Source organism: Aspergillus costaricaensis (genome assembly GCF_003184835.1).
Source record: "Aspergillus costaricaensis CBS 115574 unplaced genomic scaffold BO79scaffold_11, whole genome shotgun sequence".
Classification (NCBI taxonomy): domain Eukaryota; kingdom Fungi; phylum Ascomycota; class Eurotiomycetes; order Eurotiales; family Aspergillaceae; genus Aspergillus; species Aspergillus costaricensis.
Window position 1 is genome coordinate 68,999 of NW_020291811.1, and position 13,098 is coordinate 82,096.

Genomic DNA, 13,098 nt, shown 5'->3' on the forward strand with positions numbered 1-13,098 from the left:
AATGTATGTCCACGTCAGCCCCTCGTGCGAGAAGGAGTTGGGTGATTTCCAGGTGCCCAAGCCGTGTAGCAACGTGGAGAGGTGCCTCGTCATAAGCATGCTTCTTCAGGTTGACATCGGCTTCAGATTCCAGCAAGCAGCGGACGATTTCAATGTGGCCCAATTCCGTAGCAATAGATAGGGGCGTCACGCGGGTATGCAGGTCCAACTGGTCAACATCAGCTTTGAATTCGAGTAGGAGCTTCACCATCTCTAAGTTGCCCTTGTCCGTCGCGTGGTGGAGGGGTGAGGTATCCCATGTTTCACCGTCCAATTCGGGGCTTGGATTTGCCCCAGCCTCAAGCGCGAGTCTAGCAATTTCAAGCTGGTTGTATCGTACGGCATATCCGAGTGCCTTTGTGGCGTCAGATACTGGGAACCTCTCACGATCTGCCAGGATTATCTGCACGCACTCCTTGTGCCCTTCACGGACGGCAGCGAAGAGTGTTTTGGTTCCTTTTCTGCAGAGGCGGCAGAGCTCTCTCTTCAACTCGGACATGTTCATGTTGGCTAAGGTGGTCATCTGGCCAGGGGATCTCTTAGTGCGCAGGGGTATGTGCATGAAAGAGAATACTTGAAAGAAAAGCAAGTAATTCGTTATGCTAGCCACAACTGAGCAACACAAAGGTAATGTCTCCTTGATATAGGCAATGCTGACACCAACGGGAGAACTTCCGGTGCTGCATAGGTATGACGAAGACGACTCTGAGCACCGAAACTGAAATACTGGAATCTTCCACACAGATCCTTGTCCGACGAAATTCTGAGGTCATATAGGCCACCGTACAGCACAAATCTAAGATGATGAATATTCGACCACTGCATCTTGCGTAAACGTGATTTGAGCTACGTACTCTGAAGACAGAAGAAGTTGTGGGCTGGATGAATCTTCCACAAGTCCTGCTCATGAAGACGTGATAAGGGAAGTTGTGTGGAGTAGTTTATCTCCCTTACGATAAGCCCTGGGAAGGGAGAGAATCTTCAATGTTGGAACGATTCTGATTTTCCCAAACCCTCAAGTCCCCAAGCAGAATCCGGGTCAACTGTCGGCATTCGAGCATCATTTGAAAGAAAGTATCACATGTAACGATTTCAAATAGAGGTGATTTACCTCTTCCAATGCGATGAGGTATTCAAAATGTGTATCAGCTCAGAGATCGGGATCTTATTTCCGATAAATGCACATTGACCCCTGGTGAATGCATAAATCACAGAAGTGATTGAGCTCCCAGGGACAGGTATATAAATCTGGTGTCTGGCCTCGACCTTGACTGCAAGCTGGGCGTGTGTACGTTAGCCAAGCCTTCCATCAAGATTCCATTCCCAATTCTGAGTATTTCATTCGGCAAACCCTGAGTGGGTCCGTGATGGAATGGTTCAAAATGCTAGCGGTCAGCATTTAGCGCCACCGGGACTCAAAACGTCCTGTGGGGCCGGAGTTATGAAAGTTAATGTGCTAAAGTCCGATTTAAACCTCAACCTTGTAGCCACCGGCTGGAACTTCAGCAACTAAGATTCTGTTAGCGGTCAGCATTCAACGTGCACTCATCTTTCCGCGATCTACTGTCCTCGATCATCAAGTCATCATTTGATCATCCAATATGAGGGCCCGCGATGCTTCCCCGCAGTCAGCAAACCCACATGTCATCTATGTCGCTGAGAAACTCCCCGATGATGACTGGCACGGTGTATCGGATGTGAAAGAACGTAGGAGGCGCCAGAACCGGTTGAATCAGAGAGTACGCCGTAAGTCATTGTGGAGATACCAATTTCATGATTGGACCTGAGGACACTCGCTGATGTTCGACCAGGCTATAAGGCAAGACTCGCGCAAGCTCGTTCTATCCCTTCGAACGGACACTACCATCCAGTCACAGCGCTTCAAACGCCCTTGAATATAGAATCAACTGGCGAGCTCCAAAGTACACAACCTCATCCGCAACAAGATGTAGAACCCGAACTCACAACCCTCACCCGCTTCTATGGAGGCCATAATAGCAGCGAAGATAGCAAAGCAACAACAACCACCCGAAACACACCATCCATCCAAACCAAAATCGATGCACTATGTGCCAAGATGCCTAGCACAGACAAAGTGAACATTTTACTACAACAATTAGCCAAGTTCCACTCCAGTTACCAGTTGAACTGTCCGCAAGCAGACCATCTCCTCTCCCTCACGAGGATGAATGTCCATCGCGCCTTCGTCGCAAATATGGCTACTCTCGGCATTACATGGGAGTGGATGAAAGACGACTCGATATCTCCCTTCTCACTCGGGAGGCCTGGACATGACTTTCCTGCTATTCTTCCAGATAGTCTACGGCCCACGGAGCTTCAGCGTCTAAGTCCCCACCACACTTGGATTGATTTGTTTCCGTGTCCCATCATGAGAAATAATCTGATTCGGGTAGGTGATGACTGGGATGATGAGGAGTTGTGTACGGATATCATGGGGTTCTGGGATGGGACTTCCACTGGACCCTATGGGTTGATTATCTGGGGAGAGCCTTCTGACCCTAGAAGCTGGGAAATTACGGAAGGATTCTTGAAGAAATGGGGTTGGTTGGTACATGGATGTGTGGATTTGATGTGGTCGACGAATCATTGGCGAGCGAAGAGAGGAGAGAGGCCGTTGTTTTCGATGACCAAGGTGTATCGTCAACTGGGTCAGACTTAGTTGCGGAATTAGTCTAGGAGACAGTGAATGAGGAACAATGGATGAAAGAAAATGCATTTATTCATTCTTTTATTACCGTTCATGGCACCTGGTAGGCAGCGTACATGTATAGCTGTTCGTTAAGGTCCTGACTGCCACAAACTTATTCTAGGGTAATCATTATATATTGTAGAGAAGGACCTATCTCTATACAAAATGTAGACTCAATGAAAACAAAACTAGACGCATTACTTACTAGCTAGAACTTCAAAGACACCATACCGTAACTTCATCCAGCTATCACTCACTTAGCACTCGTCCTGACCAAATCTCCGAACCGAGACCCCGGCTGCGCCGCCAATTCCGCAGGGTTCCCAATCTCCACGATCTCCCCCGTATCCATCACAACCACCCGATCAAAATCCATGATCATGTCCAGCCTATGGCTCACAGCAATGATGGTATAATGTCTGAATTCCGTCTGGATGATATCCTGCATCACTCGCTCCGTCTCATGATCCACACTCGAGCTGACCTCATCCAGCAGCAGTATCCCATTGTCTGAGCCTTTCTTTGCCCGGACACGACGTCTCAGAAGTGCACGGCCAAGCGACAGAAGTTGGCGCTGGCCGGCACTGAATGTGCCTGCGCTCATGCCAGCATTCAAGCCTCCACGATCTTGAACAAAATTCCACAGCCCCACAGTGGTAAGGATGGATTTGCATTCTTCAGGTGTGGAAACGGAGGAGGGGTCTAGGTTTGCTTGTACAGTGGAACGGTCTGGTAGGAATACGGCTTCCTGGGGCACTGCTATGATACGCTGGCGTAGGGTAGGTCGGTTGATTCGGTGGAGCGGGATGTTGTCGATCGTTGCGTTCATGGCCCTTTCTGGGAGGGGGTCGAGAAGTTTGAGTAGGAGGGCAATAAGGCTGGACTTGCCGCTGCCGGTACGTCCGCAGATGGCAACTTTAGAGCCGGCGTTGATGGAAAGTTGAATGTTGCGAAGGGCGAGAGTGGACGTATCGTTGGATCCATTCTCAGCAGCGGGGTTACTCCTGATGAGCATTAGCTTTGCATGGTGGCGTTTGCATGGCAAGATAGCTCCTTTACCCGTAACTTGCGGATACGCCTTTCAGCTCGACTATGCCACTCTGGGGCCACTGTTCAGAAGGGATTATGTCCTCGCTGTCTGTATCCTCTGGCTTTACGGTTTCTTTGAAAGCCTTGAGTCTCGCGATCGCTCCAATGGACGTCTCTAATTTTGTGTAAAAGATGACAATACCGGAAATGTTATCGCCGAAGCTCATTAGAGAGACCAAAGAAGCTCCAGCGAAGGCGGAGTTTGAATGAAGCCGGACGGCCAATATCGTCAGCACCATTGCTATCACCATTACTACAAGGTTGAGAACAAGGTTCAACCACTCTTGGATCATAAGCAGAAGATAAGCAGGTTGCTGACTGCTATTGACTAAGCGAGCATTCTTCTCAACTTCGTTTGTAAGGAAGCCTGTACAGTCTTTAGTTAGCACGGCACTATATCATTAGAGGAATCAATTGTTGAAGCAGGCATGAGGCTGATACTATGTTGGCTATATTGCTGGGCATATATCCCATAGCTTACTCACCGAAGGCTCTGATAGTCGTGATGCCCTTGAGAGTATCAAGGAAATGCGTGCTATACGTTCCTGTCAGAACAATGAAGAACTCCCATGGTTGACAGATACTGGTACGAAATAATTAAACTCACTATAAGGGACTCTTAGCCTCAAGATCCAGGAGCCTCAGCTGTCTAGATGTCCGAAGATAAAACTTCTGAACCACATAGAGCAGGGCAGCAAGGAAAGGGTAACTGATGGCCAAGTACAAAGATGAAGTGAGCATGACACCTGCTTGTCCGATCGCTTCGAAAACCTGTGAGACCCGTGTCAGAATAAATGGAGACTTTCTCGCGGGGATTTCACAGTGTCCTGTCAGAAGGTAGACTGTAGACTTACACAAACGATGGTGTTGAGTGTGGCCTCGGGTAGCTCTGTGTCTATCAAATTCAGATCCTGCGAGAACAGATTTGTCACGATTCCGGTATCCGTATTGGTAAAAAATTGAAGTGGCGCCTGGATCAATGTTCGCAAGGCTTCCTGATGTAGACCAGCCCCAGCTCGTTTCACTGCAATAATTAGGAGCGCAAGCGCCGTGACAAGCAGGGATATCATGCAGCATATTTGGAACGTAGCATAGATGCTAGCGTAGTATGCGGAAGAATGCGCCGGCCGGTTTGAGCTAATATCATCGGACCAGTAGGTGAGCCCTGCATCACGAGAATGAGTCAGAAGCCCAATCCATATGGCGTTCTGTAACCATATGTATTGCACTTACAAACTGTTGCAAAGTTTATGAAGAACCCCCACAGAGCGGCGAAGATCACACTGCATGCGGCTACAAACAACCCCATCCTCTTAAAGTAATGCCTGTATACAGCTTTATCGCCTACCTGCCGCGATTGCTGCATATTGAATCCCAAAGACGAAGTGATAGATATCGTTCTATTTAGAATGTCGTTCTTAGAGCTCCGTACTGTCCTTTTCGATGGCACTTTCTCATCTGTCACATCGCTTTTGCGAGTTTCCGTTAATCCTAGACGCTGAACATATCCTTGCCTTGTTGCCAGCGTGGCATAACTACCTTGCTCAACGACAGAGCCGTTGTCAAGTGCTATTATATGATCCGCTGCAGGGAGATGTCTGATACTGTGGGTGCATAAGAGAATTGTCGAGCGTCGTCGTCGGAGCAGGCCATCCGGCCCAAATACTTTTCTGAATACTTCCTCCTCTGTGTCTGCATCCAAACCACTGAAGATATCATCCAATACCAAAAGCTCGGAATGCAGGTATAGAGCTCGTGCAAGAGAAACACGCTGTTTTTGGCCTCCGGATAGAGCGATCCCGTCAGATCCAATGTTAGTTTCGTCACCCTGAGGAAGCGTGGCAATATCGTGTTTCAGAGCTGTCGCGTCGATGACTTCTTCGTACCTCGTTTCATTGAAAGGAGAAAAGCCGACGATATTCTCCTTTATGGTCCCATTTGAGAGGAACGCAGTTTGATCGCAAAACCCAACATGAGTAGCCATAGTGCTTATGACCACATTGCCCTTGCTGAAAGGGATTTCTCCAAGCAGTGCTTTGCAAAGCGTAGATTTACCAGAGCCAACAGGTCCCACGACGATAGTGAGCGAGGCTGTAGGCAATTGGGTACTCACATCTCGCAAGACAAACTTGTCTGCCTCCCAACCAAACCAACCGTTCTTGATTTCCACATGGTGGAGACCATCTAAACCCCCATCGGATACGCTCTTATCATTTCCTCTCGCTTTCTCCGTCTCACTCGTTATGTTAGCGAAGACTTGGCGAAAATCATGATGAGTTTCACACTCCAGAAAGGCCTGTATGCGGCCCAAACAGGCTATTGCTGAGACAAGACCAGGAATAGATTGGAAAACTTGCGAAAATGGGCTGGTCAAGAGAGTAAGAAAGGACAGGCTCGTAAACACCCTGGTCGCATCGAGAGTTCGTGTCGTGAAGGCAAAGGTCAGTGGTGGACTCATCAGTTGTGGAATATAGGCAAGGAGGGCCGCAGTGATGGCTAGCTGGCGGAAGCGGGCACCCGCCGCTAATTCTTCGACGCGAAGCCTCTGCACGAAGTCACCAATGGCCGCAGATAGACCGGATATTTTCAAGTTCTTCATGCTGGAAATGACTGTAGCAGTGAGACCCACGCGTTTCTGAACTCCTGCCATCCAGGCTCTTTGCGAGTCTCCAGTAAAGTTGGTCAAAATAGCCAAACCAGAGAAGCAAACAATAACAACACCCATAGGTGCGACGAACACGACACCAAGTCTTGTATACAACATCCACCCAGCCAGACCAGCTTGGATGATGCTTGCCCAAATCTCGTGCAACGATCTCAAGCCCATCTTGATCCGCTCCATATCTGTACTCATCAGTGTTAAAACAGCATTGTCATCACCAGCTCCGATACGCGCTGTTGTTGCTTTCTTGTAGATCTCTGTGACAAGCATGGACGTCGCCATAGTACGCATCCGGTGATGGAAATACCTACACCAATGTATGAGTAGTCCATTTTAGTGTCAGCATGCTTTCCGGGTCATCATACCATGTGAATGCCCACGAAATGGCCAGCCCCGAATAAATCAACAGGCTAGCACCGATGAATCCATATCCAGTGTTCGCATTGAGTCGGGGTTGGGACAAATAGTTCGACAGCCTTTCAAGAAAAAGTGGTTGACAAAAGGTGAAAGCGAGATAAGCGAGGCGTGGAATAACGGGCAAAAGCAGGGGGGCTTTCAATGTCCGCACCAGTACTTTCACAAGGCCAAACTTATCGCCCTTGAGCTTTGAATAGTCCATGTTTCTAGAAAACTCCTCATTGAGCGACGTAGCATCAAAGGAGCTATCCAGGGGATAGAGATCCTCGGTCGCCAGGACTTTCCTATACCCCCTCAAGAACATTCTATTCAGCCAGAAAAAGACGCCAAGCGAGAAGATACCGCTTGTTTCTTCTGGACTGTGCTTCTTTTCGTCCCAATCTATCCATCGGGACTTTTCTTGAGCTTCCAGTAGTAGAATGCATACCTTGAGGGCTAGGGCAGCACTGAATATACTACTATAGCTGGTCTCGATTCTGTTGTCTGATGACAGGAACAAAGTCCTTGCTTGAGCCGCGTCCAGGAGGAAAGTAAGAAACAAGTAGCTGTTCAGTAGTGTCGAAGGCCTCGGACTTCTGCTATGATCCAAGACACTAAGCATTATCATGAACAGGGCCGATACAAGGTTGAGGATTGAAGAAGCGATGAACATTGTGGTCACCTGGAATGACCCAACCGCGACCAGGACGAGCAGGGACAGTTCAAGACCCACATAGGTCGTAATGGCACCCTGCGATAGTCAATCTCATGATAATCTTTGTTTCTACCTGTAGGGTATCGGGGAGGACCTACCAATTTTATTAGCTGGAATAAGGGAGCATTCACAACTACAGGCTTTCGAAATTGACATAACGTCCGCCATAGTGACGTGACAATGAATAATGCCGACGGTATGATGGAGAAGAATAGCTGCTCAAATTGTAGGTTGAAGTCGAAGCTATTTCGATTTAGCTGGAGTAAGTTTTCTTTTCCGGTGGTGAAAGGCATTTTGCGCAAAAAGAAAGCCCCTGCCCAGAGTGGTCTTTGCTAGGGGCTATAGGCACACAGCGTGTCAGTTCTGCGCTGTCAGGGTGCTAGCAACGTGTTTAGCTAAAAGAGTAGAATATGAGACTTAGGCTCAAAGCTACGGGTGATGCCCAAAGACACGAGGAAATGCCCAGATGAAGGCCTTCCTTCTTGCAATATGGTCCATGTTATATGGTTAGAGTTTAGACAGCAAGATAACGATTTGCGGCTCTGTGATCGAGGGCGTCCGAGTCAAGCACTAACGTCAGACACCTTCCGGGATAAGCTACCAGGCAGCCAGCCCCTTGTAACTTCTTGGTTGAACCCTAGCATGTTTATGGCGCTTTGTCTGACGTATTCACCGACAGGACGCCATGTTGTGACATGTTGGCGGCATCTTCCGCCATGCATTAGGCAGACATACTATACAATGATAAGGTCGAATGCTAAGGGTTGATAAGCAATCTAGGCCATGGCCTATTAATTTACATGGGTGGGGTCATAGATGCATTGTGCCAATACCACCAAAGAAACCTTATCAGGCATCGTCCACTTGCATTGTCCTCATCGTGTCAACCACTAAAAATGGCCAAGTGCATACAGACGGCTAACAGCACTCTGATTGGCCTCCACATATTAACTGCGCCCGATTAGCTAAGACAACACTGCGACTTCCTTGCTCAATTTCTTGCAATCGCCATGAGCCAAAAAATAAAGTCAGGAACATCTGGTCGGATTTAGCATCCTCCTACTGCAGCAGCTACAGGATAGGTTTCTTTTCGTCTGCTTGGTACTAGCCTTGGTCTCACCTGTTTATTATCTAGATATGATGCTCTACTGAATAATAAGGCCATCCAGTCAGCTCCAACAGTGCAGTACCCCTTTGTTGGAAAAGGTAATTGCTATACGAAAATGTGAATACCCTCATAGGACATGCAACAAAGAAAGGAAGAGACTCCCTTCGAAAACATAAATACATGCAGTTGACCATGGACAGTTGACCTCATCAACCTCGTTAACATGAATCTTTCTACAACCATGGATACACCTTGAGCTACGAATACAACATGTACCTCTTCGAAGTGACACAAGAAAAACATCAACAAGAAAAGCACCCACCATGGTTAACAGGCAAGACGTCTGGGCATACTTCTCCAACCCACCGGAAGACCAACGGCAGTATGTCGACAGGACTCTCTACAGAGCTATGCAGGGAATTCAAAACAATAATGTGTACTTGAAAGGTTCTGACTTCTATGGTGCATTACAATAAGCATCCGAAAAAACACGAATAACCTCCCCGAATTTGTACAGGAGCAACTCGTGTACAATAAAGAACGCACTCTCGACTATCTCATGTACCTAACCCTCTCAGGGTGGGTCGGGATTCTAGATTCCTCGTGTTAAAGGGAGTTATCTGGACTGAGAGCCCGAACCAGAGACACATACTGATGTTGGAGATGAGCTTTCTCCCAGTGAGCCCTTGACAGTCACTGATCACGCTTCTTGGACAACGGCGATAGAGCAGATGCAGCGGGTTTTAGGACTTGGTTGTCGCCATCCGACCGCTAAATACCGCGCCACGAGTGAATTTTACATCAGACGCGCTTAGGCATTTTGAGGAAATGATGGCAGGTTGATTGGACACAGTTATAATAGTCATACTGCAGTTAAATGGATTAGCAGAGTGACAAAGTAGGGTATTTCTATATTGTTATGTTCTGCTCAAAAATACTGCCAGGGTACAGGCACGTGAATGATAATGACCTTGAATGACAATCATCTTCCGATGCAAGATATCCTCCGTCCAGTCGTCTTTGTACGAGATGCCCGATTATATAAAATTAGGCTGTATTCTAGTCACTGAACAAGATGATGACAGCAGCGGTCTTTGGGTTAGATTAATTGGCCAACCAGGTTCGCTACTATTGACAATGATATGATATATTCATGTCGATCAAACCCCGGGAAATCAACGGAAAGGCCGGCATTACGGTGCAGGCTTCCATGGTTCTTGTATTCCCGATAGCCGAGCCCCTAAACTGGGGGGAGATAAGCATGAAGACAGAACCGCTGGGGGCGGGGTTCGATTGGAAACGGAGAACCAGCAGTGGCGCATTTAGCCGACGGGGTCCGAGAGCATCATCCTCCTACTATGTTAGTTGTATTCATCCGTCCCACTCCAATCACTCTGGCCACTTTACAATGACAATGGCTCACTAGGCCCCTCCTGACATGCTATCTTCGGCAATTGTGTCTATCTGATTATGGGGCCAAATTGCCTTTTGAGACAAAGCAACATCCCAACCCCGCCTGCACCCGGCCAATTCCTCGGTGAATGCTCGGAAGGGCTAGCAGTCTTCCATAAGAGGCGTCTGAAGGTTACCCAGAACTTCTATCCACAGACAATCCATCAATTCAATTAAAGCAAACTTCTATTCAACATGCAGCTTCGACACGCGGGTGAGTGTACTAATTGAGTCTCCCAATTCGTGCAATTACAGTCAATGAAGCTAATGATTGACGTCACAGCCTCCGAAACGGCCTTGAAGGACATACTCGAGGAAGCCCGTCCTGACTTGACGCCATTCGAGGACATCTATCGTGATATCCACAGCAATCCCGAATTGTCATTCTGTGAAGAACGCACTTCTGCCATTGCGGCCCAGCATTTGAAAGAACTCGGCTACGAGGTACATACACACATTGGCGGCTACGGCGTCGCAGGCGTTTTGAAAAATGGTGCTGGTCCGACAATCCTACTTCGAGCCGACATGGATGCACTCCCCGTACAGGAGAAGACAGGACTTCCTTACGCCAGCACGAAAGTCGCCAAAAACAAGGACGGAGTCGAGGTCCCCGTAATGCACGCCTGCGGTCATGATACCCACGTCGTCAGCCTGATGGCTAGTGCTTCTCTCCTACAATCCGCCAGAACGCATTGGACGGGGACTCTGATTTGCCTATTTCAGCCAGCAGAGGAGCTCCTATCAGGATCCAGGGCTATGATAGATGACGGTCTCTATGACAAAATACCCGCTCCGGATGTGGTTTTGGCAGCGCATGTGATGCCACTCAAGGCCGGCACAGTGAGCGTCCGTTCTGGTCGATTACTAACCGCTGCGGATTCATTCAATGTGCGCATCTTTGGAAAGGGAGGTCATGGTTCGGCGCCCGAGGCATGCATTGACCCCGTTGTTACCGGAGCGGCCATCATCTTGAAGCTGCAGACCATAGTAGGGCGCGAGGTGCCTCCGGGACAACTGGCGGTGGTCACCTGTGGCTACATCCAAGCTGGCATAGCGGCCAATGTCATCCCGGATACCCTAGATTTCAAGCTTGATGTGAGGACATGCGACGACTCGATTCGCGAACGCGTAATACGTGCGATCAAGCGCATCATCCGCGCCGAATGCGAGGCGGCCGGCTGCGAGAAGGAACCGCAAATCGACCATGTCATGTCGACCCCGGCCACTATCAACGACCACGCTACCGTGCGAGCCTTATGCAATACATTCGGCTCTTACTTTGGAAAGCGACTCATCGAGTCTGACCCGGCAGGTGCCAGCGAGGATTTCTCCTTACTCGCTAGAGCTGTGAACGCGCCGTACGTGATGTGGACCTATGGCGGGATCGATCCAGAGACATGGGATAATGCAGTCAAGAACGACGCGATAAAAGATCTCCCGAGTAATCACTCGCCATTCTTCGCCCCAGTGATCCAGCCCACCCTCCAAACCGCCGTGGATGCCATGTCTCTCGGCGCGCTGACATTTTTGAAGCGAAATTGAATCTGTCACATAGCACCCACCCTTCCTAGATGAAATCAAACACGACGCCATGAACTGAATGCCAAACAACCCACACCATCCATCCCCACACTATCCCCACCCCCCTCACGACCTCTCCACCACACGGACCACAACCTTCCCCCTTGCCCTTCCCCCGCGGAGTTTCTCAAACGCCTTCGGCGCATCCTCAAACCCAAACACACTATCCAACACCACCTTCACCTTCCCCTCGCCAATCAACTCCCCCACCTTGGTCAAATCCTTCTTGTTGCTCTTCCAGAAAATCGGCACATACTTCATCCTCCCCCCACCCAAAAACCCGGGCCGAATAAACCTCACCGCAAACGTAGGCATCCAATTCGCCCCAACCTGGGTAAACACACCCCCAGGGACCATGAACTTGTCACTCTCGCGATACAACTCCCACGGCTCCCCCACATGATCCACCACCAACCTAAACACCCTCCCCTTCGCCTTCACCACCTCTACCACATTCTCCACCGTATAATCAATCACCTCATCAGCCCCCAACCCCTTCACAAACTCCACATTCTTCCCCGAACACACAGCCGTCACCTCACACCCCAGCGCCTTCGCGATCTGCACCCCGTAGATCCCACACCCGCCCGACGCTCCCACAATCAACACCTTATCCCCTGCCCCCGGTGTCACATACGGCGCGATGGCCTGCCACGCCGTCTGCCCCGCTACTCCCACCGTCGCAGCGTGGTCAACCTCCACTCCCTCCGGGACTATCTGTACGTGCTCGGCTTCAGCGACAACGTATTCAGCCAGCGGACCGAATTGCGTTGGGAGGGGCAGCGTGCCGTAGACGAGTTTGCCCGGGGTGAGGGTGGAGGGGACGTTCGGGCCCGTGGAGACGATTTCGCCGGCGAAGTCGAGGCAGGGGCTGGCGGGTTTTCGGATCAGAAGGGTTGATATTACGGGCATGGCGGGGACTTTGTAGTCGGCAGGGTTTAGGGCGCAGGTGTGGACGCGGATGAGGAGTTGGGTGTTTTTGGGCGCTGGTGGGGTCGGGGCGCTGGGTGTGAGGGTGAGGTTTTGTTCCAGGGTTGGGTGCGTGGTGCTGTAGAGCCAGGCTTGCATTGTTTGGGGGTGGGTAGATGGGGATGCCATTTTGGGTGGTTGTTGATGATGATGGTGGTGGTGGTTGTTTGTTGTTGCTGTGGAGTGGTAATGGAGATGGAGATGGAGATGAAGCTGAAGCTGTCATGTTGCGTTGCATCGGCCGGATTGGGATTAGTGCGGTTGGATGGATGACTGGTTGCGAGCGATAAGATAAGACGTCCTTGACTAGCTTCACTCGATTATCCATTTCTATGCCCAACGGATCTGGTGTTTCTGTAGAGTGAAGTGATACTAGT

The 13,098-nt window shown here is 49.6% G+C and overlaps 5 protein-coding genes across 5 annotated transcripts; 2 read left to right on the forward strand and 3 right to left on the reverse strand.

Moving 5' to 3' along the window:
* Positions 1-13: 13 nt before the first annotated feature.
* BO79DRAFT_110960 (ankyrin repeat domain-containing protein) lies at positions 14-283 on the reverse strand (the record flags this gene model as incomplete). The annotated part of the gene is made up of 1 exon (XM_025677916.1): positions 14-283. A coding segment is annotated over one exon (270 nt), but the record flags the coding sequence as incomplete, so codon positions are not given.
* Positions 284-1,542: 1,259 nt separating this feature from the next.
* On the forward strand, positions 1,543-2,767 carry BO79DRAFT_262553 (DUF3425 domain-containing protein). The gene is made up of 2 exons (XM_025686600.1): positions 1,543-1,785; positions 1,851-2,767. The coding sequence occupies exons 1-2, from the start codon at positions 1,641-1,643 to the stop codon at positions 2,717-2,719; spliced, it is 1,014 nt and encodes a 337-aa protein (XP_025540918.1). The 5' UTR covers positions 1,543-1,640; the 3' UTR covers positions 2,720-2,767.
* A 131-nt stretch (positions 2,768-2,898) lies between these two features.
* Positions 2,899-7,904, reverse strand: BO79DRAFT_170673 (ABC multidrug transporter; the record flags this gene model as incomplete). The annotated part of the gene is made up of 8 exons (XM_025679537.1): positions 2,899-3,753; positions 3,809-4,205; positions 4,324-4,373; positions 4,446-4,609; positions 4,693-5,003; positions 5,072-6,807; positions 6,866-7,647; positions 7,710-7,904. The coding sequence occupies 8 exons, from the start codon at positions 7,902-7,904 to the stop codon at positions 3,003-3,005; spliced, it is 4,386 nt and encodes a 1,461-aa protein (XP_025540919.1). The 3' UTR covers positions 2,899-3,002.
* A 2,462-nt stretch (positions 7,905-10,366) lies between these two features.
* BO79DRAFT_286574 (putative zinc metallopeptidase) lies at positions 10,367-11,787 on the forward strand (the record flags this gene model as incomplete). The annotated part of the gene is made up of 2 exons (XM_025688484.1): positions 10,367-10,385; positions 10,455-11,787. 2 exons carry the CDS (start codon positions 10,367-10,369, stop codon positions 11,711-11,713), a joined length of 1,278 nt encoding a protein of 425 aa, XP_025540920.1. The 3' UTR covers positions 11,714-11,787.
* On the reverse strand, positions 11,767-13,051 carry BO79DRAFT_6547 (NAD(P)-dependent alcohol dehydrogenase). The gene has a single exon (XM_025689554.1). It carries the CDS (start codon positions 12,848-12,850, stop codon positions 11,819-11,821), a length of 1,032 nt encoding a protein of 343 aa, XP_025540921.1. The 5' UTR covers positions 12,851-13,051; the 3' UTR covers positions 11,767-11,818.
* Positions 13,052-13,098: the final 47 nt, after the last annotated feature.

What these genes read in the sequence shown, in the direction of transcription:
- BO79DRAFT_262553 (XM_025686600.1), top strand. Translation starts at nt 1,641, where the DNA reads ATGAGGGCCCGCGATGCTTCCCCGCAGTCAGCAAACCCACATGTCATC. An exon ending in GTTGAATCAGAGAGTACGCC is followed by an intron (nt 1,786 to 1,850) that starts GTAAGTCATTGT and finishes ATGTTCGACCAG; the next exon opens with GCTATAAGGCAAGACTCGCG.
- BO79DRAFT_6547 (XM_025689554.1), bottom strand. Translation starts at nt 12,850, where the DNA reads ATGGCATCCCCATCTACCCACCCCCAAACAATGCAAGCCTGGCTCTAC.